The sequence below is a fragment of the Berghia stephanieae genome, chromosome 8 (assembly GCF_034508935.2).
Source record: "Berghia stephanieae isolate SIO BIC M18660-M18661 chromosome 8, UCSD_Bste_1.3, whole genome shotgun sequence".
Lineage (NCBI taxonomy): Eukaryota > Metazoa > Mollusca > Gastropoda > Nudibranchia > Aeolidiidae > Berghia > Berghia stephanieae.
The window spans coordinates 26,840,870-26,868,369 of NC_088367.1; the positions used below are offsets into that span (position 1 = coordinate 26,840,870).

A 27,500-nucleotide genomic window follows, 5' to 3' on the forward strand; every position below is an offset into this window, starting at 1 on the left:
CAATAGAGAATAAAAATTTTTCGCGGCGGTGGTGGGGTTTGAACCTGCGACCTTATTGGTACGACAACTCCGCCTGGCAGGTGAGAGCGTGGCTCTACCGTGTGAGCTATCCACGAACACAAAAATATTCGTTTCAAACTCAAAGTCATTACTAGATCCCTCTCTCACCCACTTCTTGAGACCGCCGATTCGTTCGTACACCACCATCGCGAATAATTTTGACCAGCAGTTAAGCTTAATAGCCAATATTCTCAACACAAACATATAACATAGAAACGATTGAGACATTGAGTATGCTCCGGTGTATGGGGTGAATTTTTAATTCAGAAAAGTGAGTGGAGCAGGCACTTATGTTGGTAACAACAAGATATGAAGTGAATAGAAAAGTGCCAGAAGACAATAGAGAATAAATTTTTATTCTCTATTGTCTTCTGGCACTTTTCTATTCACTTCATATCTTGTTGTTACCAACATAAGTGCCTGCTCCACTCACTTTTCTGAATTAAAAATTCACCCCATACACCGGAGCATACTCAATGTCTCAATCGTTTCTATGTTATATGTTTGTGTTGAGAATATTGGCTATTAAGCTTAACTGCTGGTCAAAATTATTCGCGATGGTGGTGTACGAACGAATCGGCGGTCTCAAGAAGTGGGTGAGAGAGGGATCTAGTAATGACTTTGAGTTTGAAACGAATATTTTTGTGTTCGTGGATAGCTCACACGGTAGAGCCACGCTCTCACCTGCCAGGCGGAGTTGTCGTACCAATAAGGTCGCAGGTTCAAACCCCACCACCGCCGCGAAAAATTTTTATTCTCTATTGTCTTCTGGCACTTTTCTATTCACTTCATATCTTGTTGTTACCAACATAAGTGCCTGCTCCACTCACTTTTCTGAATTAAAAATTCACCCATACACCGGAGCATACTCAATGTCTCAATCGTTTCTATGTTATATGTTTGTGTTGAGAATATTGGCTATTAAGCTTAACTGCTGGTCAAAATTATTCGCGATGGTGGTGTACGAACGAATCGGCGGTCTCAAGAAGTGGGTGAGAGAGGGATCTAGTAATGACTTTGAGTTTGAAACGAATATTTTTGTGTTCGTGGATAGCTCACACGGTAGAGCCACGCTCTCACCTGCCAGGCGGAGTTGTCGTACCAATAAGGTCGCAGGTTCAAACCCCACCACCGCCGCGAAAAATTTTTATTCTCTATTGTCTTCTGGCACTTTTCTATTCACTTCATATCTTGTTGTTACCAACATAAGTGCCTGCTCCACTCACTTTTCTGAATTAAAAATTCACCCCATACACCGGAGCATACTCAATGTCTCAATCGTTTCTATGTTATATGTTTGTGTTGAGAATATTGGCTATTAAGCTTAACTGCTGGTCAAAATTATTCGCGATGGTGGTGTACGAACGAATCGGCGGTCTCAAGAAGTGGGTGAGAGAGGGATCTAGTAATGACTTTGAGTTTGAAACGAATATTTTTGTGTTCGTGGATAGCTCACACGGTAGAGCCACGCTCTCACCTGCCAGGCGGAGTTGTCGTACCAATAAGGTCGCAGGTTCAAACCCCACCACCGCCGCGAAAAATTTTTATTCTCTATTAACATTTCATTCATACTGCAACCACCATTGAGTACAGACGATACAAGTTATTTTTCATTATATTTTATTTGTTTTCCACGTTTATTTGTGTATTGTTGTGCTGACGAAGGGTTTGTACCCGAAACGTCCATTGTCTGTTTTGTTCCCATACGAAGCCTTTCCATTTTCACTCTTTCGTTAGTATGTTGCAAGATTGACGCGATAACTGAGGCTATCGGGTAAGCGCTGAATCGGGAGATATCGAAGTGCCTACTACATATGCAACACATATTGCCACGTACTTAAACGATCACCAATAGGTAGTAAATAAAATCAGAAAAATACGCATAATATAATATACAAATCGATAGAAAATAATGACGGCTGCTGTTACTGGCTGGTTGCCAAAACATCGACGATCGCCACGTTTCGTAGTGATGGCCCTTGCTTTATAATACCGGCGTGTGTGTGTGCTCTTCTATGTTGGTACATGTTCATAGAAAAGAAGTGAGTGTTTTAAAGATTAGATAATATTTTCCGATTTAATATTGAATTTAAAGTTTTGAGTGTATGTCTTTATTAAATTTAACATTTTGTTCCAAATTTTCGATGTCCTTGGCCTTGAGGCGTGTTAGCGAACACACAGCGTTCGTGTGCTACTGATCGTTCGACGTATGGACACGCCCATTTTTGGTCGGCCTATTACTCAATGAACTGTTTACACATTTCAACACTGTAACCATGGCTTTTTAATCTCAGATCCTAGTTTGTTCATTCGCAGAAATTGGAATCTTTATCTTACCCAAACATTGGACAAATATTTTGATGTAAAATCTGGTAATAAAGGGAGATTTAGAACTCATTTCAAAAATTAATTTGCCGGTGCCGGTATCCAGATTTTCCTACTCAGTGCGAGACAGGCGAGTCAGAGTCAGAGAGTGAGTCATTTATTTTAATAGTGCAGTTAATGACTTTTCCTAGATTAATATCTCAATATTTCACTGCTTTTTAAAAAGCCCCACAAATTCTTAAATAAGATAAAGGTGAAAATGATTTATTGGACTTAAAAGGACTCGCTTTTATAGCTTCTAAAACTAAAAGTTTTAAATTCATAAACTTTTTAACGTTGTTATCCGTACATTTTTTGTTATCAAAATTATAATTACACGATTTCCAGGTTCTTAACTCATTCTCATTTCATTTTAGAATGAAGCTAGAGTTTTTCATAATTTATAGAGATTATCCAATCATGTTGGGTAAAGAGTTCCAAATTTGTTACGCTTAGTAACAACCATATATGCAGTTAGGCTCAGTTCATGACTCCTAAGGGCCGTTTTGCCACGGTTAAGAGAATGAATATGATTGAACATGATAGGTATCTGCTGTAATTATATTTTTGCAAGTGCCCTTGTCCATATAACGTAGAGGCACCGATGAAATAAGGACACACATTTATTGGCCACGTTAGCATTCATTAATTCCCGGTTAATATTTTAACGTGCTGGCTGCTTTTTCATTAATACAGTGGTTTCCTATCAAATATATGATGTTACTATTACAATGATCAAGCCAACCTATTTTCCTAGCTACGCCGCAGCAGGATCATTTCAGTGTGATGTTTCGAAAGAAGGCATTTCGACATAAAAAAATCTTTATGTAAATGAAGAAAATATTCTCTTTTTTTTTGGTCTTAAATTGAAATTATATAAAGGACTTAATCTCATTCAGGGTTAAGTTGGCCTCTAGTGGACCTCTCTTTTATATGAATAAATTTTCAACATATTTGAGTAAGCATGATGATACTCTTAAGGACTTCCAGACTCATCTAAATTGAATAGATATTAGCCAGTTAGTTGTTTGGGATCTGTTTTGCAACATAGTAGATATCATATTATACTATGTATATCAGCTCTCTTGTTTCAGCGTAGATTGAAAATGAAATCACAGGCATTGATCTTGAATCGTTAAGGGGAATGTGCCTGTTTGTTATGAATGGATTAATTATTGTAAAATGTCATTTTAAGCATTCACAATACAATACTCCTGGCCGAGGTCTATTGACCTCCCATGGTGGGCAAAGTGATCACTTGTTGTGTTGTCTGTCCTCCGTATCTGTTTTTCCCCTTTTCAGGTTACTTCTTCCTCTTCCTCTTCCTTTTAAAATACTGCAAGCCATCTCTGGTGCAGTAATCACAGATTTATCAATAAGGTTTCACAATACTCACTCAAAACATGTTCACATTCATTCATCCCATTTTATTTTTCCTTAAAACGTTCAATACCACTCTCTCCTACTGTGACAACTTATTCTAGGATAAAATTGAAGTTGGGAGGAAACGTTTGTGTTCGGAAATTGAGGTTTGATTGTGTAATCTCATGTCATGCCCCCTAGTTACTGCCAAAGTTGGAAGAGACTTTAATCTATCCTTTGGTAGATCCGCAATGCTTTGAACCATCTTAAAAAGAAATGTTACATTAGATCATTTCCTTCTTTCCTCAAGTGTTGGCCACCAGAGAGACTTATAATGCCAGTCACATTATTTGTGTTATGTTGATGTTGTTGCTGGGTCCCAAACTGCGCTTATAATGTCAGTCACATTATTTGTGTTATGTTGATGTTGTTGCTGGGTCCCAAACTGCACTGCATATTCCATTATAGGTCAAACCAATACCATGAAGCAACTTGCTTTATTTTCTTTTGGGCACATTCAATTTTTTCTGTTAAAAAAAATACACTATTTTATTAGCTTTGTATTTCGGGTAGAGAATTCCATATTTGGATGGTGATTGGAAAAAATGAGTTGAGATTAGCATTAACTCGTCCATGCGGGACCTGATATATGAGTGTTGTTTTCTTTCGGTTTGAATAAGGCTATCAATTGCGATTGTTGCCTTAAAAAGGACTTTGGCTTTTTGTATAGTGCCTCATGTAATGGTGACCAGTTTAGGCTCTTGCACATCTCACTGATGCTTTCAGTCCTCCTGTAGTTGTTACAAACAAACCTACATGCTCTTTTTTGAACTTTCTCTAGCTGTTCTATCTGCTTTTTACTCTTGGGGTCCCAAACACATTATAATCTAAATTTGGCCATACAAAGACTTTATAGCAGGTTTTTCTGATGTTCCTCGGACACCTTTGTTCATTTCTTCTGAAGAATCAAAGTTTTGTATTGGTCTTTTTACAAAATTGAACGATGTGGTGTTGCCAAAACATTTTGCTGTCAAGTAAAATCCACGATTTTGTGCTTTTTGCATTGTCTCCAATTTTTCTTCATGTATATAGTAATCTGAAGGCGCTACATGCTCTAAAATTATCTAAAAGTTTTGCAAGCGGCTTTAAATTCCTAAAATGAAACAAACTTGTCTTACTATATATTGTTTTATTTTTGTTGTAATTTTTACAGAAAAAGAGAAACTCTAAAGATCTTTGGGTATTTGACGGAATAAGGATTACCATATTTTTAAAAGCTTCCAAATTATACCAAGTTTAAAGACACAGCCAACACAAACACACAATGGCATCTCTTGTGCATATACGACATGGATTGAGGTCTCTTAGGATTTTTGATGTAGCTGCTCCTTTATCTCAACTCATACAGGTTTGTTGCATACAGTGTTACAATTTTTTATTTCATTACAAGCATAGCTGTCCGTTCAATGAACGATGCTCGTTCAATGAGCGTGATGTTAAGTCAATCAACTCAAAATTTAAGATTCAGTTGAATAAAATTTAAACTCAATTTCTTTTGTATCGATAGACAATACATTTTTCGACTGGTTAAGAGAACTCCACGAATCTTTTTATTTGGGCACGGAGATTTATTTTTAGCATTTAAATTAATAGCTTCTATATTTCACTCACTTATCGTAGAATCATGGGCAGGGAGAGGTGCCGTAACAGTTGGGTCCTGGGTTCAACAACCCATCGCCTTAAATGTTTCTTTTCTCTTGATGTCTAATAAATCTCATAAAACACACAAGCCATCTTCATGTCAATTGTTTACACCATGCCAAATTTGGTAACGATTGGTCATGTGGTTTCGGAGCCTTAGTGTTACAAAAAAATTAATTTGCCAAATATATAGATTTACAACTACTGCTACAAATAGCATCATCTTTAAAACATTTGTACTGTGGAAGAGATGTCACTTGAACTTGTTCCTCTTTTTATTTTGGGTATACACTTGCTTAATTCATTTGATTATGTGCAAGAAACTGATTTTTAGATTCTTTAACACATAATTATTTTGTCGTAACTTACACTGTTATTGATTATGATAAAATATGTTATTGCAACTTTATCTTCAGTTTTTCTCCAGATCCATTCTTAAGCCCTATCAAGGGGTCTGTGATATTAGATGGGCTTCTTGCTAAAACCTTTTGGTAATATTCCTGTGTATCATAAAGTACTTAATGCCAGATCCAACAGACTTTTTAGAGTCTCAATCACTGCTGGTGGACAGAGTAGTCATAAAATAATCTCAAATGAATCCAGGACCAATATTGGTCCCTTTTCTTGTGAGGAGTGTGCTGTATTAGTGTCGATCAGACCATCAATCAAGTTTTATAAGAAAAGAAATATTTTGCCAAAGTCATGTTATGACAATTGCCTATAATATACTCTGTCGTATCAGTTGTAGATTTCTTTGCTTGTCAGTTACTGAATTTTGATCACATTCTGTAACTGCGCATAATGGAGTGATAAAGTTCTTAAAAGGTTTTTATGTTAGAATACAGAAACAACAGTATAGGAAAATAATAATCCCAAGAATCAGTTCTCCTTAACTGGTGATTGAATCTTAGACTCAGATCTAATCACTCATCAAAAGTGAAAGTGAAATATTACATGGCAAACAGCATCTGTTAACCTTGGAACAGTTTTAAATCAATTGGGTCATTTTCATTGTTAATGACGTGGTTAATAATTTATTCAGAAAAGTGAGTGGAGCGGGAATTGTGTTGATAATAACAAGAACTGAAGTGAGTAGAAAAGTGCCAAACAACAATAGAGAAAAGAAACATTTACAGTGATGGGTTGTTGAACCCAGAACCCAACTGTTGCCAAACCTCTCAACCTCTCCCTGCCCATAAGAGGGGTGTTCTACAATCGTTATTATGGTGGATAGCATCGATTGTAGAGTGTCCCTCTTGTGGCCAGGCGGAGATGCCATAGCAGTCAGATCCTGGGTTCAATTGCTGCACCAGTTTTTATTCTATTTTGTCTGATACTTATCTACTCATTTCATTTCTAGTTATCGGTAAATGATTAACTTCCTCACAAGTCCACAATTTTTCCTTCCAGATCAGACATTTAACACAGCACCCATCACCACCATCATCAGAAGCATTTGAGAAGGTCAGTCCAGCCAATTTCTACAAAGCCGTCCAAGAGCATTTAGGCATATCATTTTTCTGTGGAGTGCCTGACTCTTTGCTTAAAGGTATTTAACAATACTTAACACACACAAAAAAAAAAGAAAGAAATAAAAACATTTATTTATCTGATCTGATCAAGTTAATCATGATGCAGAGGGAGAGATTAAGTTAAAAAATATGCTTGATAAAACAAGCAAACTGGAATCAAGAATGTTTGTATTTGAACAAACCAATTAAATTGTGGCTTTTCCCAAAACATATTATTCATATATTTTATTAGAACCATAAAAAAAAAATAACAGGTTCGATAACAGTATTGGAAGTTGTTTCTTTTCAAGGATAATTGAAATTACAATAACTAGACCTGTAAATTCTCAGTCAATTAACTGAAATCAGTCAATTTGTCAAATTCAAATATTTAAAAAAGGAAAGAAAGAAAGAAAGAAAGAAAGAAAAAAAGAAAGAATTCACAAATCGTAGTCGAATGACTGTAAAATAATTAGGAGTGTTCCACAGCGCTACGCATAGCTCATGGGGACCGTTTATATTAACGATGTATATATTGCCAAGACAAAGCGACGCTTTTTATAAAAGGCGGGTCTGAACACTTCCCTGGGTAATTTCACACATCCTTCGTTAAATTATTTTTTCACTTTCCAATCCGTCGTGATCCCAACTGTAGCCAATTTTAACTGAGCCACCGAGCGATAAATTTCACTGTTTCATCTAAGCCAAAATTGACCACATTTACCCTTCGAGTCTCAAAACTATGATAAAGTAAATTGCGAATGCCGCAAGTCCGTTATGTAGACACCTTCAAATCGAAAGTTAGGATAGATTGCTACAAGCACATTTCGATTGCCTCACGTTGTAAACAAACTGGTTGACCGTTTCTTCACTGATTGAGTACCTGATCATAAGGAACAATGGTAAGTAGTCTAATTAATTCCCGTGCAAATCAGGACGTTTTCTGGCATTGTTTTGCTCAAGTCCAAGCGAGCTTGCTGTTTTGTGGCGATTTACCTTCATTTCCATTCTTTGAATTTTTCCGCTACGCCTGCCGAAGTTTCTTCTTGATAATTCACTTCTACTTAATAATTCAGTGTATTGGCCTGAAGTCATATTTATTTAAGTTTTTTTTTCTCTGTCATTTACTGATTGAAAATCAAGTTTGCTCATTGCTACATTATTCTAATGTTCTCACAATGGCTGAGCTGTTCGTGGATCGCAATTCAGACTTGTCGAGCATCGATAAAGATGTGAGTCCCGTGAGGAATAAATTCAATTGGTCATGGCTAGAAGTTAAAGATGATAATGGTGATTATTTTTCTATGTCAAAAAAATTCCAGAGGCAGGAATATGACTTTGATGAAGTCATCTTTACCTATATGAATGACATGCTTATTTAGCATTCCTTCTACATCAAATTATGGCAGTCATACTTCCAGTAAGAAATAACACCCACTATTTTGATATATTGTATTTATCACTCTCCTCTCCAATGATGCCCTTATTTTTAATAAAAATAATTGAATCTTCAGTTTGTCGAAGAGTTTCAGTCAATTTTTATAGAGCTCATTTACAGGTCTAAATAACTAATAGCCCAACATAAAACAAACAGCAGCTATTATTGTCATTATGAATGAACTCTGGTCACTTGTTTGATCATTGTTGGTTGTTGGAATGGCCCCAACATTTGACCCAGCTGTAGACAGCATTGACAAAAGAATCCAATGCAATTCCACATTCCAAATTTGATGCACTTAATTGCCTGTCAATTCCGAAAGTGTCATCTGACAGAAGGAGACAATACCTATTATTAACAGCGTACATTTTATAGCCATTAGGATACAATGATTTTTTTTTATTATTCACCGACATCTTCCCTTTGAGCCATTTATCCATTAAAAAAACCCCATTATTTTGTCGTAATGTATTGTATCATTTAAGAGCTAATAGGTTCTAAAACCTGTGTAACTTTTATGCTTAGATACAATTTATCAGTTGTATAATTAGTATTAAATGTCAATTAATTGATGATACTGAGAATTAAATTTCTAATACATAAGTGTCATATTCAATAATTCAATATTCGTAATATAATTAACTCTATTTACATTCATTTTGGCATGTCCAACTTGTACATTAGAGAGTTTTAAATAATTGATATACAAAAAATACAATAATGTCCAATGTCATGTTACTTTATTCGTCAAGATCAAATATAATGTTGGTAAGATCTTTATCAATAGCATTCTTAAAATTATTAATTTAATTAGAATTTTTTGTCTCAAACTTTAGATTATTCCAAATTGTCACAGTTATTTGAATTAGATTATTTTTCCTTGGAGACGAATTAAATCTTTCAACAAATATCTTAAACTTTTCTCCCCTACTGCTTGTAACATGCGAATAATTTTGAAAATCATTATAATCTATATTGTTAGAACCATACACAAGTCTATATATATATATATGAATATCACCTCTTATTCTACAATATTTTAGTGAAGGCAAATTTAGATACTTTGATCTTTCTAAATAGGATAGATGTCTTGTAGCACGTCTTTGTACGTTCTCAATGTTAACAAGCTGTCGCTTAAATAAGGGACTCCAAATACTATTTCCATACTCTATACGAGATGACAAACTTATAAAGTTGGACAAATGTTTTTAAATCAAGACAGCTAAAGCTTCTGTATATAATTCCGACAAGCTTGTTTGCTCTTTTTATACAATCACATATATGTGTTCATCAAAACACAATTTATTATCAAAGATGACCCCCAAGTCCCTTTCTGAGCATGTAGTTGGCATAACAGTCATATTATTGTCACTAATGTAATAGGAGAATGAAGGGTTAAACACCAATGTGCAGCACTCAACATTTAGTAATGTTGAAATAAAGCTGCCAATTTTCAGACCAATTGTATAGTGAATTTATGTCATTTTGTAAGATATCTTCATCTGGTGCATAAATTTTGGTGTCATCAGCAAAACGTTTGCATTTAGAATTTATAGTATCAGGCAGATCATTTGTATAGTTTATGAACAGTTAAGGACCAAGTACACTGCCCTGAGGGACACCACTTGTTGCGCATATGAAGTCAGAACTACTTTCACCTTTGACAACCCGTTGAGAACGGCCAGCTAAAAAAGATACAATCCAGTTATAAATACTACCAGTACTTCCATACTCTTTTAAGTTTCAAAAATAACCTTTTGTGTGAGACAGCATCGAAAGCTTTCCTGAAATTCAAATATATAACATCAATATTGCATTTTTCATCAATACATCATGTAAAATCATCCATTACTTGCACTAACTCAGTTATGCAAGAGCGTCCCTTTCTAAATCCATGTCGACAATTATTTAGCAACTGATTCATTTCAAGAAAAGTAACTATTTTCTCTTTAACTATACTCTCGAAGATTTTACAAAGAATACACATTAGACTTATTGGTCTGTAGTTAGAGGATCACATCGATCACCCTTTTTGAATATTGACGTAACATTTCCAAATTTCCAATCATCAGGGAGTACACCACAAGAAAGCGATTTGTTATATAAATAGCAGATAGGAAATATTGTTACCTTTGCAAATTCATTAAAAATACGTGGATGTGTACTGTCAAGTCCCATACTTTTATTTGTATCAAGTTTCACTAGTGTATTATAAACATCAACTTCATTTATCACAATATCGTTCAAACAAGAGTTATGAAATATAGGCAGATTATCAACATTTTCTTGTGCAAATACACTTGAAAAAAAATGTATTAAAAACATCTGTCTTTACTACTTTACTTTATCATAATCCGTTTTACAGCCATCTGGGGTCGTCAGTTTCCCAATCCCGTTTTTAACTTTCCTAAGTTTACCTTGAGTAAGATTACAAACCCCCACTTTGTTCCCTGTTGACTAAATTTTTGTTGTCAGGCATTTATTTAATTGATTATCTCTTTTCCTTCATGGAATGCTTAGGCAACAATATCTAAAGATTCCACTTAGTTGGGTGTTTTTTAAAAAATTTCTTTAAAATTTGATTTATAGACAATGACATTAAAAGAATTTCTCTTTTCATATTGTGAAGTAATTATTTTGTTATCTCTCTTTACTGATTAGGTGGGGATCCTGACCTCCCATAGTGGGCAGGGAGGTACATGCTGTGTCTTCTATCCCCCCAACCCGTTTTCCAATTGTTTCCTGTCATTGTCTTGGAATGAGATTAATTGGTTTTGTCCTGTCCCTGGCCGGAGTCCTGGCTGGGAGGGAAACAGTCAAATGCATAGTTTTTGTTTTGGGAGATGATATTTTTTTCCTTGTAAATCATCTCTCTGTTATGTATTATTATATTTGTTATTTTGAATTTATAAAGTGAGCATTTGAGTGTATTCCTCTTTGTTGGATTTTGTGCTTGTGTCCGGATGAGACATGTAGGTGATCTCAAACTAAGCACATTGGTGGTATGCTCTTGAGATCTACATCTGATCCCTATTTGTTCCCAGTTCCCCTTTGTCTTACTTTCTCTTGGGTGCTTTAATTGTAATTCTAGAACTTTTTACTATCTAGACCTGTAAATTCTCAGTCAATTAACTGAAATCAGTCAATTTGTCAAATTCAAATATTTAAAAAAGGAAAGAAAGAAAGCAAAAAAGAAAGAATTCAAAAATCGTAGTCGAATGACCGTAAAATAATTAGGAGTGTTCCACAGCGCTACGCATAGCTCATGGGGACCGTTTATATTAACGATGTATATATTGCCAAGACAAAGCAACGCTTTTTATAAAAGGCATGTCTGAACACTTCCCTGGGTATTTTCACACATCCTTCGTTAAATTATTTTTTCACTTTCCAATCCGTCGTGATCCCAACTGTAGCCAATTTTAACTGAGCCACCGAGCGATAAATTTCACTGTTTCATCTAAGCCAAAATTGACCACATTTACCCTTCGAGTCTCAAAACTATGATAAAGTAAATTGCGAATGCCGCAAGTCCGTTATGTAGACACCTTCAAATCGAAAGTTAGGATAGATTGCTACAAGCACATTTCGATTGCCTCACGTTGTAAACAAACTGGTTGACCGTTTCTTCACTGATTGAGTACCTGATCATAAGGAACAATGGTAAGTAGTCTAATTAATTCCCGTGCAAATCAGGACGTTTTCTGGCATTGTTTTGCTCAAGTCCAAGCGAGCTTGCTGTTTTGTGGCAATTTACCTTCATTTCCATTCTTTGAATTTTTCCGCTACGCCTGCCGAAGTTTCTTCTTGATAATTCACTTCTACTTAATAATTCAGTGTATTGGCCTAAAGTCATATTTATTTAAGTTTTTTTTTCTCTGTCATTTACTGATTGAAAATCAAGTTTGCTCATTGCTACATTATTCTAATGTTCTCACAATGGCTGAGCTGTTCGTGGATCGCAATTCAGACTTGTCGAGCATCGATAAAGATGTGAGTCCCGTGAGGAATAAATTCAATTGGTCATGGCTAGAAGTTAAAGATGATAATGGTGATTATTTTTCTATGTCAAAAAAATTCCAGAGGCAGGAATATGACTTTGATGAAGTCATCTTTACCTATATGAATGACATGCTTATTTAGCATTCCTTCTACATCAAATTATGGCAGTCATACTTCCAGTAAGAAATAACACCCACTATTTTGATATATTGTATTTATCACTCTCCTCTCCAATGATGCCCTTATTTTTAATAAAAATAATTGAATCTTCAGTTTGTCGAAGAGTTTCAGTCAATTTTTATAGAGCTCATTTACAGGTCTAACTATCCCATTTTCTTCCTTTTTACTGGCGCTGATATAACCTAAATGTGTTGCAAGCGCCGTAAAACCCTTAAAAACAAAAAAAAAAACAATCTCTTTACTGACCTAAACATGATTGAGTCATTTTATATTTCCTTTACTATGTTTTGTTCAAAACTATTTGGAACAATCTGATTCAGTCCTTGTCAACCTCCTGATTGTAATTTTACAAATAATTTTCATTCAACAGATTTCTGTGCCTACGTCACCCATAATTCCACGAATGGCAATCATATCATCACATCAAATGAGGGCTCAGCGGTTGCAATGGCCGCAGGTCACTACATGGCTACAGGAAAACCAGCATGTGTCTACTTGCAGGTCAGTTAAAACTTTTTTAACAGCTCACTGTCGAGAGTTGATACCAAGCTGCTGAAGTTTGTGGACTGTAATAAAACTAAAAAGTAATGTACATAAATGAATATAACAGCTTTAAAAGAACAAAATACTAAACACATTTTATGTACAATTGTAAGGTTTTATATATTATATTAACTTTTATATGAAGCGCTTAGAGTTGTTATATACAAGTTAAAGCGCTACAAAAAATACATTATTATTATTATTATTATTATTATTATTATTATTATTATTATTATTATTATTATTATTATTATTATTATTATTATTATTACTATTATTATTATTATTATTATTATTATTATTATTATTATTATTATTATTATTATTATTATTATTATTATTATTATTATTATTATTACTCTTCCTATTATTATTATTATTATTATTATTATTATTATTATTATTATTATTATTAGGGTTCTTTTTCATTTGAGTTCAAAATTTTCTGTGTTTGGTGTTTTGTCCTTTTTTTTAAAAAGCTTGTATGTTCATTTTTGTACATTACTTTTTACAGTTTTTGTACATTACTTTTTACAGTCTAAAGTTGGAGATTTGATAATTCAATTACTCGAGCTCTTGGACAAGCAAAGGGACTATTGTCAGTCCAAGGCTTGGTCCAGAATTATTTCAAACGCTTCTGTCTGTCCAGTATTGATGAGGTAGCTGTATTTGTAATTGTTAGAACTGCTGGAAACTACGTTAGTAGTATACTAGCATCCAATCTAAAAATTAGTGAGCAATTGTTACTATTGATTTATCTTTAAAGAAACGGATGAAGACCAGGTCTGTCGGTTTTATCGTCCTATCTGTCCATAGTGTTTCTTTAATTTTCTTTATTCAGGATATCAAAGAAGATTTAAAAGGTTTGGAAAATATACTTATCTTAAACCTAAGAAAAGATAACTGGCTAAAATTTGAGAGGTCCAACATTTAAAACAATTGTCTCACAGAATTCCATCAATTGATGGACTGTGTTACAGAATGAAAAAAAAAATGAAGAAAGCAACTTGCACATAAACCCAAATCATACGTGACCCATTGTCTCAACTAGGTATTATATCACGGTGATTTTGATGTTAATACCTGATTTTATAAACAAAACTATGAAACTTTGGTTTATTTAAAACGTTTTATTGAAGACCATAGATATAGTATATCTAAAAGTGAGACCCCACATTTCTGGTTATTTTTTTTTCTGTAAAATCGCTTTTTGGCACCCTGTTCATCTTAACATTATACCAATTTGATATAATGGGTTACAAATAAGTGAGCAGGTGCTGGTGTAAGATAAAGATATGAAAAGTGCCAGACAAGGCAAGAAAGAAATATGCAAGAAAAATAAACTGTTTCATACACTCTTATTTTGGATCTTTATCTGACACAATAGGTCACACTATTTATTATAAAGCAATGACACTTCAGAATTTAATAAAGGATTATTCGATATCCCCCCCCCCTTTTTTTTTTTTTTAAATTTTTTATTATTTTTTATTATTTTTAGAATTCAGGTATTGGCAATATGGTGAATCCTTTAATGTCCCTGACACATCACACAGTCTTCAAAATCCCTCTTCTCATTCTCATTGGATGGAGAGGTCAGCCTGGAGTGAAGGATGAACCACAGCACAACGCACAAGGGCCCATCACAAAGCAGACATTAGGTAATGAATTTAAACAATGTGATGACAAACGAATAATATCGCTGTACCTCAGTTATATTTTCTCATAAACTTTCATAGGAGGATGATATAATCTAATAGTTTATAAATCAGAGGGAGCATTTACTTCTAATGACCGAGTGATTTAATCAAAATGCTCAAACAAATGACAGCTGTACCTTTAAAAGATGCAATTTCTTGACTTCTGTCTTGGAAAAAATTCCTTTTTCTTTTCTCTTTTTGAAAGCTTTTTTTTTTTTTGTGGGTTTTTTTTGGTGCAAATTTTTGATCATTTTAATCTTATTATCTATATACTTTCTGCCTTAATGCTATTGTGGAGGTCCTAATGTAAGTCTATTCTGCCCAAATTTAACTATTTAGACTAATAATCACCTCCCCCCCCCCCCCCTTTCATATCACTCTTAATTTTTGTTTGCTCTGTTATAATTGTTAAATGAGTGTTTGTTATTCATTACCAAGTCACTGAAAAAATATTCGCAAAATGGATCAAAACAAATGAATAAATTTGATTTCCCTCCTACCAGAACTCATGGACATTCCATCAGAGGTTGTTCCCAAAGATGAAAGCCAAATCGTTCCAGTAAGAGTTTTCTTATTTTCCATTTTTCTTTTTCTTGTTGTTGTCCCCTTCTTTGAAAAACTTTGTATGTTTCTTTAGTATCGTCAAGTGTTATGTATTACACGCAGTACAGTTTTATATTTCATTACTTAATAAATATAAATTTCAATTTGTATTTTGACCAGTAAAACATTTTAATACATTTCTGTCAGTCATAAGATATCAAGGGATTATACAGGGTGTTTTTTTTTTAATCTATCCAATAAAGAATTAAAATAGCCTAAAAACTAGATATGATAGAAACATTACTATTCATGCATTTTTGTGGTGAAAATTTCTGGAAGATGTTATAAGCTGTTAAAATACAGCCACGCTTTTTGTAAAAAGGGAGAAATTTGACTCAAGCAATTTTTGACGCGTTTTTATTTTTCTTCCAATTTTTGCGTCAAAACATTACTTAGTCAACTTTCTTCCTTTTTCGATGGCTGAGAATCTTCCGCCTAAAGGCGGATTTCCGCCTAAATGGTGGCCGATCACCATCACTATTCCGCCTTTTAAAAAGACTCACCACAACTACATCAACATTCCTATCACCACTACTTTTACAACCACCACCTGTACTACAAAAACCATCACATTATCATTCCTATCACCATTACTACTACAACCTACACCACATCATCATCCCTACCACCACCACCACCACCACATCATCATCCCTACAACCACTACTACTATCTGCAACCACCACAACCACATACATTATCATTACTGCCACCAGTACAACAGCCACCATCATATCCACCACCCCTACCATTCATTTTAATATTTTATACGTCATAAATTGGTTTTGGAACTTTACTTGATTTGAAACAAGGGGTATTGGGATGATTATAGATCTCAATAGATTATATTTTGTTTGCAGAAATTCCTGTTGAAGCATTGAAATTATTCGGAATTGTTTCTGAAATTTACGTTAGCCAAATTTTAAGTTGGCGTCTCTGGCGAACTTGAAACAATGGGATGTGGGCATTAGTGAATCTGTGAATACGAGAGATGTATGTGGTGACTACCACTACGACTACAACCATCATCACCACATCGTCATCCTTACCACAACTACTACAACCACTACCACATCATTATCCCTACCACTACCATTACTACAACCACCATGTGCAACTTTATTGTTACGCCTTTTATCAATTATCTTCCTGAAATTTTCACCACAAAATACTTGAATAGTGATGGAAAACTATGAAAAAAAAAACTAGATGCTTCTATCATTTCTAGTTTTTTTAAGTTATTACGATTCTTTATTGGGTAGTAATAAAAAACCCACCCTGTTTTGTTTCCTTCATATCTTAGGGATAAAAAGTCACCCTAATCAAAAACGTCTAGATTCACACCATTTTCTGTTGTTGTCATGGCATGCTGGGGAGTCTCTGGTCTGTCTTCCCACCCTAACCTGTATTCGCTGTCAGCTGCATAACATCAGGAGTTGAACTGCAGATGCATGTTCCTCATATAATTAATTTTTATAGGGTTTAGTCAAGTAGCCTTCATTTTGTCTTTCCCACAGTCTCTTTCATGATTGACGGTCGCCCATTCCCCGCCACCTACTGTTTCCTGGCTTGCAGTTATCTATTTCAGTTAATCTTTCTGCTTAAAGGGCCATATTTCATAAACAGAGGATCGTCACGTCCTGGGTCATTTGTGTCGATGAGAGATTCTGTGGGCCTAAAACAAAGGGATACCATCCCTTTCCCCTAAAAATCTCAATTTTTTAAGAAGGATACATGATTACAATCAATCACAGATAGTCATACAGAAGACATGGGCCACAGGTCGACCAAAGAGGGAGTATAGAAGTGTTAAAGTTACAGCACTAGGAAACAAGTATGAGCTATAGGGGTAGATTAAGAAAAGTAAGGACATACAGAGGACACCACACTACAGAATGAGTGTGAGGTGGGTGGGTGAGGAGCAGAGCGTGTACCACTCATCGGTGGGTTCTGTCTCCTGCACCTTAAGAGGAAGGGGTCCCACCTACTCCCTAGCCCGGTTATACCGCCGGGGACTCGGTCGCGCCCATAACAAACTCAGTAGAAACGGGGAACACCACGGGAAGGTGCTGTTATGGACACAATAATGCATGAGAGGCCATATGCAATAATCTCTGTCAGACAGGATTACGCGGCAATCAATGCACCTGGAAATGAGAGGTGTTGGGTTCGAAATGCACATCAATTTCCTTTCAGCAAGCGGGACGTCCGGCCCAGACCTTGCAGCTCCCCATGTTGTTGTAAATTGTGGTAAAAATGTTTTGTAACCTCTGAAGATATAGTGAATAATTATGAAACTGGCTCTAGTGCAAGTTAAGAATATGAAAAGGTATTTATGATATAGTGTCAGACAAAGTAGAAAGAAAAATAGGAACAGGCAAAAAAACATTTAGAACAAAATTTAAAGATCTTTGAGGAAGATTTTTTTCATGTATTTTCCCATCTGTTTTTAGTGACATTGGATAACTCACAGTTTTTCAAATTAATCTTGAAATTGATTGATTTATTCCTACCATTTCACTATAACTTGGTATGTATGTTAATAGGAAAGAAAAGTGTGATGTAAAAATACTGGTTCTTATCTTATTGTAAGTGTAAAACCAATCTTCCGCGGGACTGAATACATATCTTTTGTAAATGATCTTCTGGTTTCAGAGTGATGGCATCTTATTTTCTATTCTACATCTATACGTGTCATCAGTAAAGATCATCCATCTTTTTACACCCGTAATACTTAGAATCTGCCTATATATCTTGGTACTAAAATATACCTCCTTATGACTCAATATGTAACATATTCATTATTAGTATTCCAAAGGGCTGGTTACATACCCACTTCCAAGTACTTTTGGAGTCAGAAAAGTAGAAAGTGCGATGTCATGACTTTTCTTCCCTATTGTTCTTCCATCTAAGCCACCAGCTTTTTAAAAAATTGAATTACATGTTTCTGTTTTCTAAATCAGTTATATTTGATGTGACATGAATATTATGATCTTTCTTTTTTTTTCAGATGCTAGAAAGAGCCAAAAAGCATTTTGATGAAGTCCAAAGCCCATTTGCCTTGCTTGTTCGTACTGGTACTTTTTCCAAATATACCCTGCCTGCCGGCCCTCCAGCTCCGTAAGTTTTATTTATGTAGTTTTGAGTTCTTTGAAGACTTTACTAAAATCAGAGAAAAGCTATATATCTACTAATGTTCACTTGTATGAAACACCAAGGATTATTAGATTGAATTTGTTCTGCTTTCACTTTTGAATAATTATTTTTTTCTTTATAATTCTGGATTAAAAAAAGAAAAGAAAAAAAAGTGTTTTTTTTTTGTGCCACATATAAATTTTCTTAATGGTTAGATCGACAGTAAGATTATTTTGGCAACTTTTTTTTCATATTTGTCTTCACACATTTTTTTGGGACTAAATTTCACAGATCCCAATCGCTTAGGTATCACAAAGGTATTGGTATTTGTCCTAAGTTTAGCAGATATCCCTGTCCACCTGGCAGTGATTTGTCAGCTTGTTCTGTTAGATCAGATAGAAAATACTTTGTGATAGACTTGCTTCTCGTCCAAAGGGAAGCAAGCGTTCGCTACACTTTGCTAAACGCTACCGAAAGTAAGATAAACTCTAGCCCTGTCAGGGGATCCCAATAGCTCAGTTGGCAGAGCACTCTCTTCACATGCAAAAGGATTAAGATCGACCCGGGTGCAGTCAAGATTATTTTATGACCCCCCTGTCTGCCCAGCAGTCAATGTGAAGCTGAATCTGTTAGATTTGGTGGAAAGTACTCTGTGATAGACTGGCATCCTATCCAAAGGATAGCAAGCAATTTCTTTTGTCCTTTTCACGGTATAAACTCTGGCTCCGTGGGTCCAATGGCTCCGAAGGACTACTACCTCCATCTTCCTTATCACCCTGAAGGCCTACAACACTACATTCTTTGAAGCTGGTTTGTAATGTTGATATCACATTCATATATTCTTTTGTCCATAGCTTCCCACTCAAGAGAGAAGAGGCTCTACACATCTTATTGGATTGCATGGATAGAAATTCTGATGTGGTGGTTGGATCCACTGGCATGTTGTCAAGAGAACTGTTTGAATTTAGGTAGGACACCATGTTCAATCTCTTCTACCTGCTTCTCACATTTTTAACTATCCTCATTTTGATCATCATCATCACTGTTATAATAATCATCATAATCATCACCACTTTTTTTTTAATGCTTTTAGAATACAATAACCATGTTATATTTCAAATTCAAACTGATACTAAATTCTTGCAACAGTGTACTGAAAGAATCACAATCACTACATGGCTCACAAATAGCAAATAAAAGAATCCTGTGTTTGGCTGCAGTTAACTCATTTATACTGTAGCATACCTCCCAAATATTAAACTTTTAACATAATCATGCAAATACAACCCTGAATATATTACTATGCAAAATCTAAAAATAAAATAAAAATGCAATTCTGATCGTTGGCTCATCAATTTTCTGATGGGATCAAATGGTCGACGAATCACTACTGTTGTGCACTACTTTTTTTTTTTTTTCAATTAAAAAGATAGTAATCAAAATAAAAAAGGAGAAACATTTATATCACAACTGGAGTTCAGTCTTTTTCGATTTGTGTTCCAGTTCACTATCAGGGTTTCTGATTCCAAAGAGGGAGAATTGGATTTGTAGCAAGAGGCCACATTCCTGTTATTTATTATTATTATTATTTTTCTGTTTGTTTGATTACACTTTTTTCCCCACAAACTACTCAAAATTGTCACTTTCATGTCATGACATATTTAAAAATTTTCAACTGGGGAGGTATGCTCTAAATAAATCACGGGTTCTTTTGTATTTTCAAATTTGAATTGCCCATATTATTATAAGGGGATGGTCACAGATATTAAATCTTCACAATATTATTTTAAGGGGAAATAGAGAACGAAGTAACTTTATTTCTAATAATGGTGATAATAATAATAATAATAATAATAATAATAATAATAATAATAATAATAATAATAATAATAATAATAATAATAAAAAAATAATAATAATAATAATAATAATAATAATAATAATAATAATAATAATGATGATGATGATGATGATAAAAATAATTACACTATGACCTTCATTGTCCAGAAATAGCAATGCTTGTTTGCTTCCATTGCTCTATATGTCAGTTACACGACCAATCAACCATACAAAGATATGCTCTCTCTCTCTCTCTCTCTCTCTCTCTCTCTCTCTCTCTCTCTGTCTCTCTCTCTCTCTCTCTCTCTCTCTCTCTCTCTCTCTCTCTCTCTCTCTCTCTCTCTCTCTCTCTCTCTCTCTCTCTCTCTCTCTCTGGAAATACTTTTCAAATCTCTGTACAAGGTGACCAGGTCATTCCTTCCTCCAATGGATTTAGTTGAAGTAACGACTGGGTAAAAAGTATCAAGCCTTTAGCAGTGATGCCAAAACTCCGGTTTCACCGGAAAAAACTCCGGTCTGAAGCAAAAAATTCCGGGCTCCGGGCAACTTCCGTCAAATTCCGGTGAGGTCAGTTTGTTCCAAGAATGCCCTCCCCTCCCTCCCTCCAACCACCACAACATCATCACTGCCACTAGTATTACAACTATCATCACTACTACTACTACTACTACTACTACTACTACTACTACTACTACTACTACTACTACTACTACTACTACTACAACCACTATCACATCTTCATCATCACTACCACCATTACTACAACCACCAACACCACATCATCCTACTACCACCAGTTCTACAATCTCTACCATTAGGTTTTGGAGCTTTACTTCATTTGAAATAAGGAAACTTTGGGATTGTATTTGGCAATGTGTTTAAGTATCATAATATAATCCTAATCAGTTATCTATTTAGAACTATACAATATATAAACACAATGCCAAATACCATTCCAATTGCTTTTTCTTGTGTGCGGAAATTCCTCTTTCGGCATTGAAATTACTACGAGTGGTGTCTGAAACTCCTGTGAGCCAAATTTAAAGTTGGCGTCTCTGCTTTAGTTATGATTTTAATATCCTTCAAATTCCGCGTTTATTACTCAATCACAGAGCAAACCACAAGATGGGTCATCACAGAGATTTCTTGACAGTAGGCGCCATGGGCCACGCTTCCTCTATTGCCATGGCAATTGCCATGGAGAAACCCAACAGACAGGTAACTCTTTGGGTTTATCCCCCCCCCCCCAAAATGTATACACATCTTTTAGAAGCTAATAACTCAAATGTGTATACATTTTTGGGACACCCTGTATATTTTTATTTTATCAATTAGAATTAATTTATCATTTAGTATTTTGGCTGATAAATGCTGCCCCAATTGGTTTCTTCCATTTATTACATGTTTAACTTGTATTTAAAATAGCTTTTACTGATTTGTTTTTTTTGGGGGATTTTATCGTGTGTGTGGGATTGTTTTTTTTTTTTTTGAGATAAAATTTTAAATTTTGTCATTCATATTGCAGACACAATGAAAATTAATGTTTATTAAAACTTCACAAGTCAAAACAGATGAAAACAAAATGAACTTTTATTAAAACTTCCAATGCAATCAGGGGTCCAAATAACTCTTTGGTAGAGCACATTACCTACGAGCAAGGGGATTAGTTTCAATAGGGTTGAGTCAACGTTTTCTGATCTCTGTGTCCAGCCAGCAGTAATTTTGTATCTGGGTCTGTAAAACTGAAAACTGGAGTCCTATCTAACTGGTTACTGTCAATTTACCATGACAGAATTGAGATGCTGCATATTGATTTTTTTAGTTAAAATATCCAATATCAAGAAAATCTTCGTCTTTTACCATTAAGGCCAAAGCTTCAGGCTGAAGATTGTATTGCCGATTTTTCAGTAACAGGGGTTTTAGAGGGAAGCAGGGAGTGACTTTTTGAAGACATCAGTCGAAAGGGCCTGTTTACAATTGGTTGGGAGGGAGTTCCAAAGTCGGATGGCGGAGGGGAAGGAAGATTAAGGATTATCTGTTTTTGCATTTGAAGAAACTACTTTTATTCAATCTTCACTACAAGATATTTTTAATCCAAATTTATAATTGCAAAGTTCCAATTTTTAGCACGGCAAAGGTGAGAGTCTGAACCTGGGATTGTAAAATTACAAACGAAAAGATGAAAATGGAAAGGCTTCGAATGACAACATTTTCGCCTTTTCCTTAGGATTTTTAGCAATTTTGGGTTAACTGACATATTTTCAGTTTGAAGAAGTAGGTTAATGTTATTTTAAAAAAATATTTTTGCAATTTATTTTTAAAATATTTTTTGTTTTTATTATTTGTCAGATCTACTCTTTTGATGGTGATGGAGCTCTCATCATGCACATGGGTGCCTTTGCAACTATAGCTCAGAGGGCCCCTCCCAATTTCAAGCATATCGTCATCAACAATGGGGCCCACGATTCAGTTGGGGGACAACCCACTGAAGCCAATAATCATGACGTGTTCAATATCGGGGCCATTGCCAAGGGATGCGGATATAAGGAGGTACGTGCATTCTTTTAACTGCTTCTTCTTCCTCTTCTTCTTCTTCTTCGTCTTCTTCTTCTTCTTCGTCTTCTTCTTCTTCTTCTTCTTCTTCTTCTTCTTCTTCTTCTTCTTCTTCTTCTTCTTCTTCTTCTTCTTCTTCTTCTTCTTCTTCTTCTTCTTCTTCTTCTTCTTCTTCTTCTTCTTCTTCTTTAAATGAAGTGACTAACTCAGAACATTACTTTCAATATGCATATTGCATAGGAGAAAAAAGAATTATGGTGCTTTCCCGATTGTCTGTAGGTCATCTTAAAAGGTGTTAACATTGTTCAAAAGCATGATAGCTGCAGGTAAGTTGTAATAATAATAAATGGTACTTATATAGCATTTCCACCCATTGTCACAGGCTCTAAGCGCTTTACAGTGATATAAAACAAACCATATTACAGAAAGACAAGTGTACTTGGAAAATTGATATGAATTCAATTTTAGAACAACAAAACATGAAAATAGTATAACAACTTATGACGTAACAAGATAAAACTTTAAGCGAGATTTGAAAGTTGTCAACAAATCCGAGCATCTCCCATGTGATTGGAGAGAGTTCCGAGAATTGAGAGGAATGTTCACCTAGTTTACTCAAGGTCTCAGGTTTGACAATGATTGATTTGTCATTGCTTGACCTCAAGCTTCTATTGGGGAGATAGATGTTTAGAAGGTCTTTAATATAGGAGGGACTGTTAGTTAAGTTTTGCCTTAAACAGAACATAATTTGGAAAAATTAGTAAAGATGATTGCCAAAATTGAGGAATATTAGAAAATGGATACCCTGACTGCCTAGTTTGTATTTTACTTGATTTAAAATTTGCTACTGATCTACAGGCACCGCTATAAGGCCATTTAATTCATTGTATAAAGTTGCTATTTTAACCTTAGCCTGTACTATATCACTTGTGTTTTTCTTAGCTGTAGATGTGGTTTACATTCTTATAATTTTAGTGTAATGATTATGTATACCAAATCACTAACTGATCTATTTCAACACCATTTTTATTTTCCAAACTTCTGCCGTGAAATATTTTAGATTGCGATACTAAATATACCCTTAAATCAATAATCAAATTTATTTTATTCTATGAAGCTACATATTATATATATCTATATAATACTCACTATAGTGCACGTAATAGATACATTACTATTTAATTTATTTTGAGGTTTATATAGGTTATTTAATGCTTGTTTCTGTGTCTTTTTAATGTCAATACTTTAATCCATCTCATTTCCTTGCCACGTCTGTTGTACAATTTTCAAAAAGGATGAATAAAATTTATTAGGATTATTATTATTATTATTATTATTATTATTATTATTATTATTATTATTATTATTATTATTATTATTATTATTATATTATTATTATTATTATTATTATTATTATTATTATTATTATTTATTATTATTATTACTAGTACTACAACTACTACTACTTCATGAGGGGTCCCTATAGCTCAGTTGATAGAGTTCTTGCTTCACACTTCAGACTTAGATCGATCTCGGGTGCAGTTGAGATTTTTTCCTGACCCTCCTGTCCACCCAGCAGTGATTGAGAGCTGGGTTTGTTAGATCTGGCGGAAAGTTCTTTGCAATAGACTAGCATCCTATCCAAAGGGTAGAAAGCAATTGCTATTGTCCATTTCATGCTATAGAATACAGGATAAACTCCGGCTCCATGGGCCTTATGGTTCTGAAGGACTACTGTTACTTCAGGATGAGGTAACCATCCTGTTTCAAGTGTACATCTGTTTAACCGTTTGTTGCTTATCTCTTACATCCTTCTGTGTTTTTTCATTTTTTTTTTTTTTTTTTGGTCTGGATTCCAAACTCAGCAACAATAGTTCAGTATTAGTTAGTTAAACTAGGATTTTATATCATTTTAAAAAAATGTAAAGCACTTTTTCCTTTAGCTCATTTAGTGGATACTCCGTTACTCAAAAGCTTCAGTTTTTTACATACATATTTATTTTGTGCTGTCCATTGAAGTTTGCTTCCTGCTACCACCACCACCACTACTACTGCTCTTGCTGCAGCTAATATTACACTTCAATCATAAGAGAGTTGGCATGATTTTAGGTTTCAGGACTAGTGGAGCCGGAGTTTATTCCACTTTATGTGCTATGGTAGGACTAAAGATTATTATTTAGCTGAGTTTAGTGGCAGAGGTGTTTGTCTCCATGTGTAAAAGTTGAGCAACTTTGGGCTCAGGGGGCATGATAGCTCAGCTTGGTACAGCACTGATTTTATACGCAAAGGGACTGAGAATGATCCCAAGTGAAATTGAGATTTTTTTCTTTCTGACCCCCTGTCCACTCAGCAGTGATTTGTATAGCTGGGTCTGTTAGACCTGGCAGAGAGTACTTTGTGATAGAATATATATAGCATCCCATCCAAACCGTATGAAGCAATTGCTATTGTCCACTTCAGACTACAGAACCCGGGATTAACTCTGGCTACATGTGCCTAATGACTCTGTAGGACAAATGAAGAAGCACTTTGAGCTCAAAATCATATATTTCCTTCAAAGGAATTGTGTCCTTGAGGCAAAGAATGAGCGCACTTTTCTTCCAGTTTCTTTGTTATTTGTCATTTTATGTAAACTGATTCTGTTAAATTGGTTATTTCTATTGTAGTGGCAGGTATTGTAAGAGTGTTTGAAAAAAAAAATGTATATCATTCTTGATATTTGAGACATACATTTGCTGTTAACTGAATTAAGTAGCTTTGCCTTAATCGTAAAAATGTGCTATATGACCAATATATATTTGGTTAGATCATTAATATTTATTTGACTGTTCTTCTTTCAATCCTCAGGCTTTATTGGCCACAACAGAGGCTGAAATCCGTGAGAAAATGGCATATGTCGCCAAGGCCAAAGGTCCCATTCTGCTAGAGGTCAAGGTCAAACTAGGCAACAGGTCTGACCTCGGTAGACCCACCAGAACCACTCATGAAAACAAAGCAGACTTCATGAACTATCTTCAAAAGTAGTCAAGTATCAATACATTTGTTTTTTGTTTTGTTTTTTGTTTTTTTTCATATTATCAGTCATTGAATAACTGATGCTGTTCATTCATGACTGGGAAAAGTTTAGTGTACATAATCATCCAAAAACTTACCCAGGAGCATTATGTATATGCATTTCATAAACAAATAAATCTATTTGATGTTAGGTGTTATATTATATATTTATAAATTATTATTTCCTGTTGCTGTTTAGTTTGTTCATCTTTTTTTTTTAAACATATATTTATTTTGTTTATTTTTACGGTCTACACAATGTCTTCCTGTATAATGGGACATGGTTTCATTGAGGTTATATCCCCCTTTTTATTTTATTTTATTTTGAATCATAGCTTGGATTATTATTTTTGTTGTTGTTGTTGTTTTGTTTCGATATTTTTTTTATTTGTGATCGAATATATGAAATACCAGGTGATTCAGTGAAAGTGTGATAATATTTAATCTGTTCTTACCTAATTTATATTACCATTTTATTTGGAAATGTTGATTGTTATGAAAAGACATAAAACCTTAATTTTAAAATTATTGAATTCAGTTCATAGCTCAAACATACTTTTACTTTGCTGCATTTGATTTCTCAACTCTAAAAAGACACATAATGCAAAGCATAATATTTTTATCATGGATCATTATGGTAAAACTTTTGATATGTGTGTATTGCAATTTTCAGTACACAAGTATGCTCAGTTATGTTGACCAATGTTGTTTTACATTGATCAAACAACATTATTTATTTAAAATGTTGTTGTCCTGTTTTATTTTTATTGACTAACGTTTTGTTCATGATTAATTTTTATTTTAGAGCAATATTTATACCAATTTATTCAGTATTTGTGCTGTTAAACTGGTAATCTTGGAAAGCATAGATCCCCATCTCTTTTTATCAATATGAAAGAGGGAAAATACATTAGTAAGTGGGTTTAGGTTTTGTTTTAGATAGAAAATTGTGAGCACATATGTGTTGTAAGCTGTAAACATATCTTGATAAATTTTTGTTTTGAATATTTATGATCTTTTGTATATGTTACTTTCATTATTTAAAAAATTATCACTGTTGAGATGTAGCATGTTTTTCTTTTATAAATCTACCAGCACTTGTGTTCCTTGGCTTTAGACACTTTTTCTTGACCTTGATATCTGTAAATAGTCGTGTGTAGGTTGCTCTCATTTCAGCTCGCCTTTATGTTTTGTTATCAATATCTCTTTTGTGTTACGGTTTGTAATCATGTTATGTATGTGGACACGCACCAAAGTCTATCTTCTTCTATAGAAATACTTAAATGGTAAGAGATGAAATAATGCAGATTGGAGTTGGTTTAGTAAGAAATAGAAATCCAAACCCCAAACATTCACATGCTTTGCCTCTGCTTTCTTTTTCAGCAATAAAAACGTGTATATTCATTTGAGGTCAGCACATTAGGTGGTCTCAAGCTAGTAGTAAAAAAGTAATCC

At 34.4% G+C, this 27,500-nt stretch overlaps 1 protein-coding gene across 3 annotated transcripts in view; it reads left to right on the forward strand.

The window, feature by feature from the left end:
* Positions 1-27,500, forward strand: part of LOC144978442 (phosphonopyruvate decarboxylase-like) — a 40,771-nt gene that overhangs the window by 11,895 nt on the left and 1,376 nt on the right. Inside the window, exons 1-11 of one of the 3 annotated variants that reach the window (XM_078924510.1) lie at positions 1,873-2,102; positions 5,000-5,194; positions 6,898-7,036; positions 12,989-13,119; positions 14,663-14,822; positions 15,365-15,420; positions 18,475-18,584; positions 19,454-19,567; positions 21,551-21,656; positions 22,788-22,988; positions 25,839-27,500. The exon at positions 25,839-27,500 is cut by the window's right edge and continues 1,376 nt beyond it. In XM_078924510.1, the coding sequence (XP_078780636.1) occupies positions 5,111-5,194; positions 6,898-7,036; positions 12,989-13,119; positions 14,663-14,822; positions 15,365-15,420; positions 18,475-18,584; positions 19,454-19,567; positions 21,551-21,656; positions 22,788-22,988; positions 25,839-26,015 (1,278 nt within the window). In that variant the 5' untranslated portion in view covers positions 1,873-2,102; positions 5,000-5,110 and the 3' untranslated portion in view covers positions 26,016-27,500. Of the gene's footprint in view, positions 1-1,872; positions 2,103-2,281; positions 2,534-4,999; positions 5,195-6,897; positions 7,037-12,988; positions 13,120-14,662; positions 14,823-15,364; positions 15,421-18,474; positions 18,585-19,453; positions 19,568-21,550; positions 21,657-22,787; positions 22,989-25,838 lie in introns of those variants that run through there. The other 2 variants (XM_078924511.1, XM_078924512.1) reach the window with 2 other exon arrangements.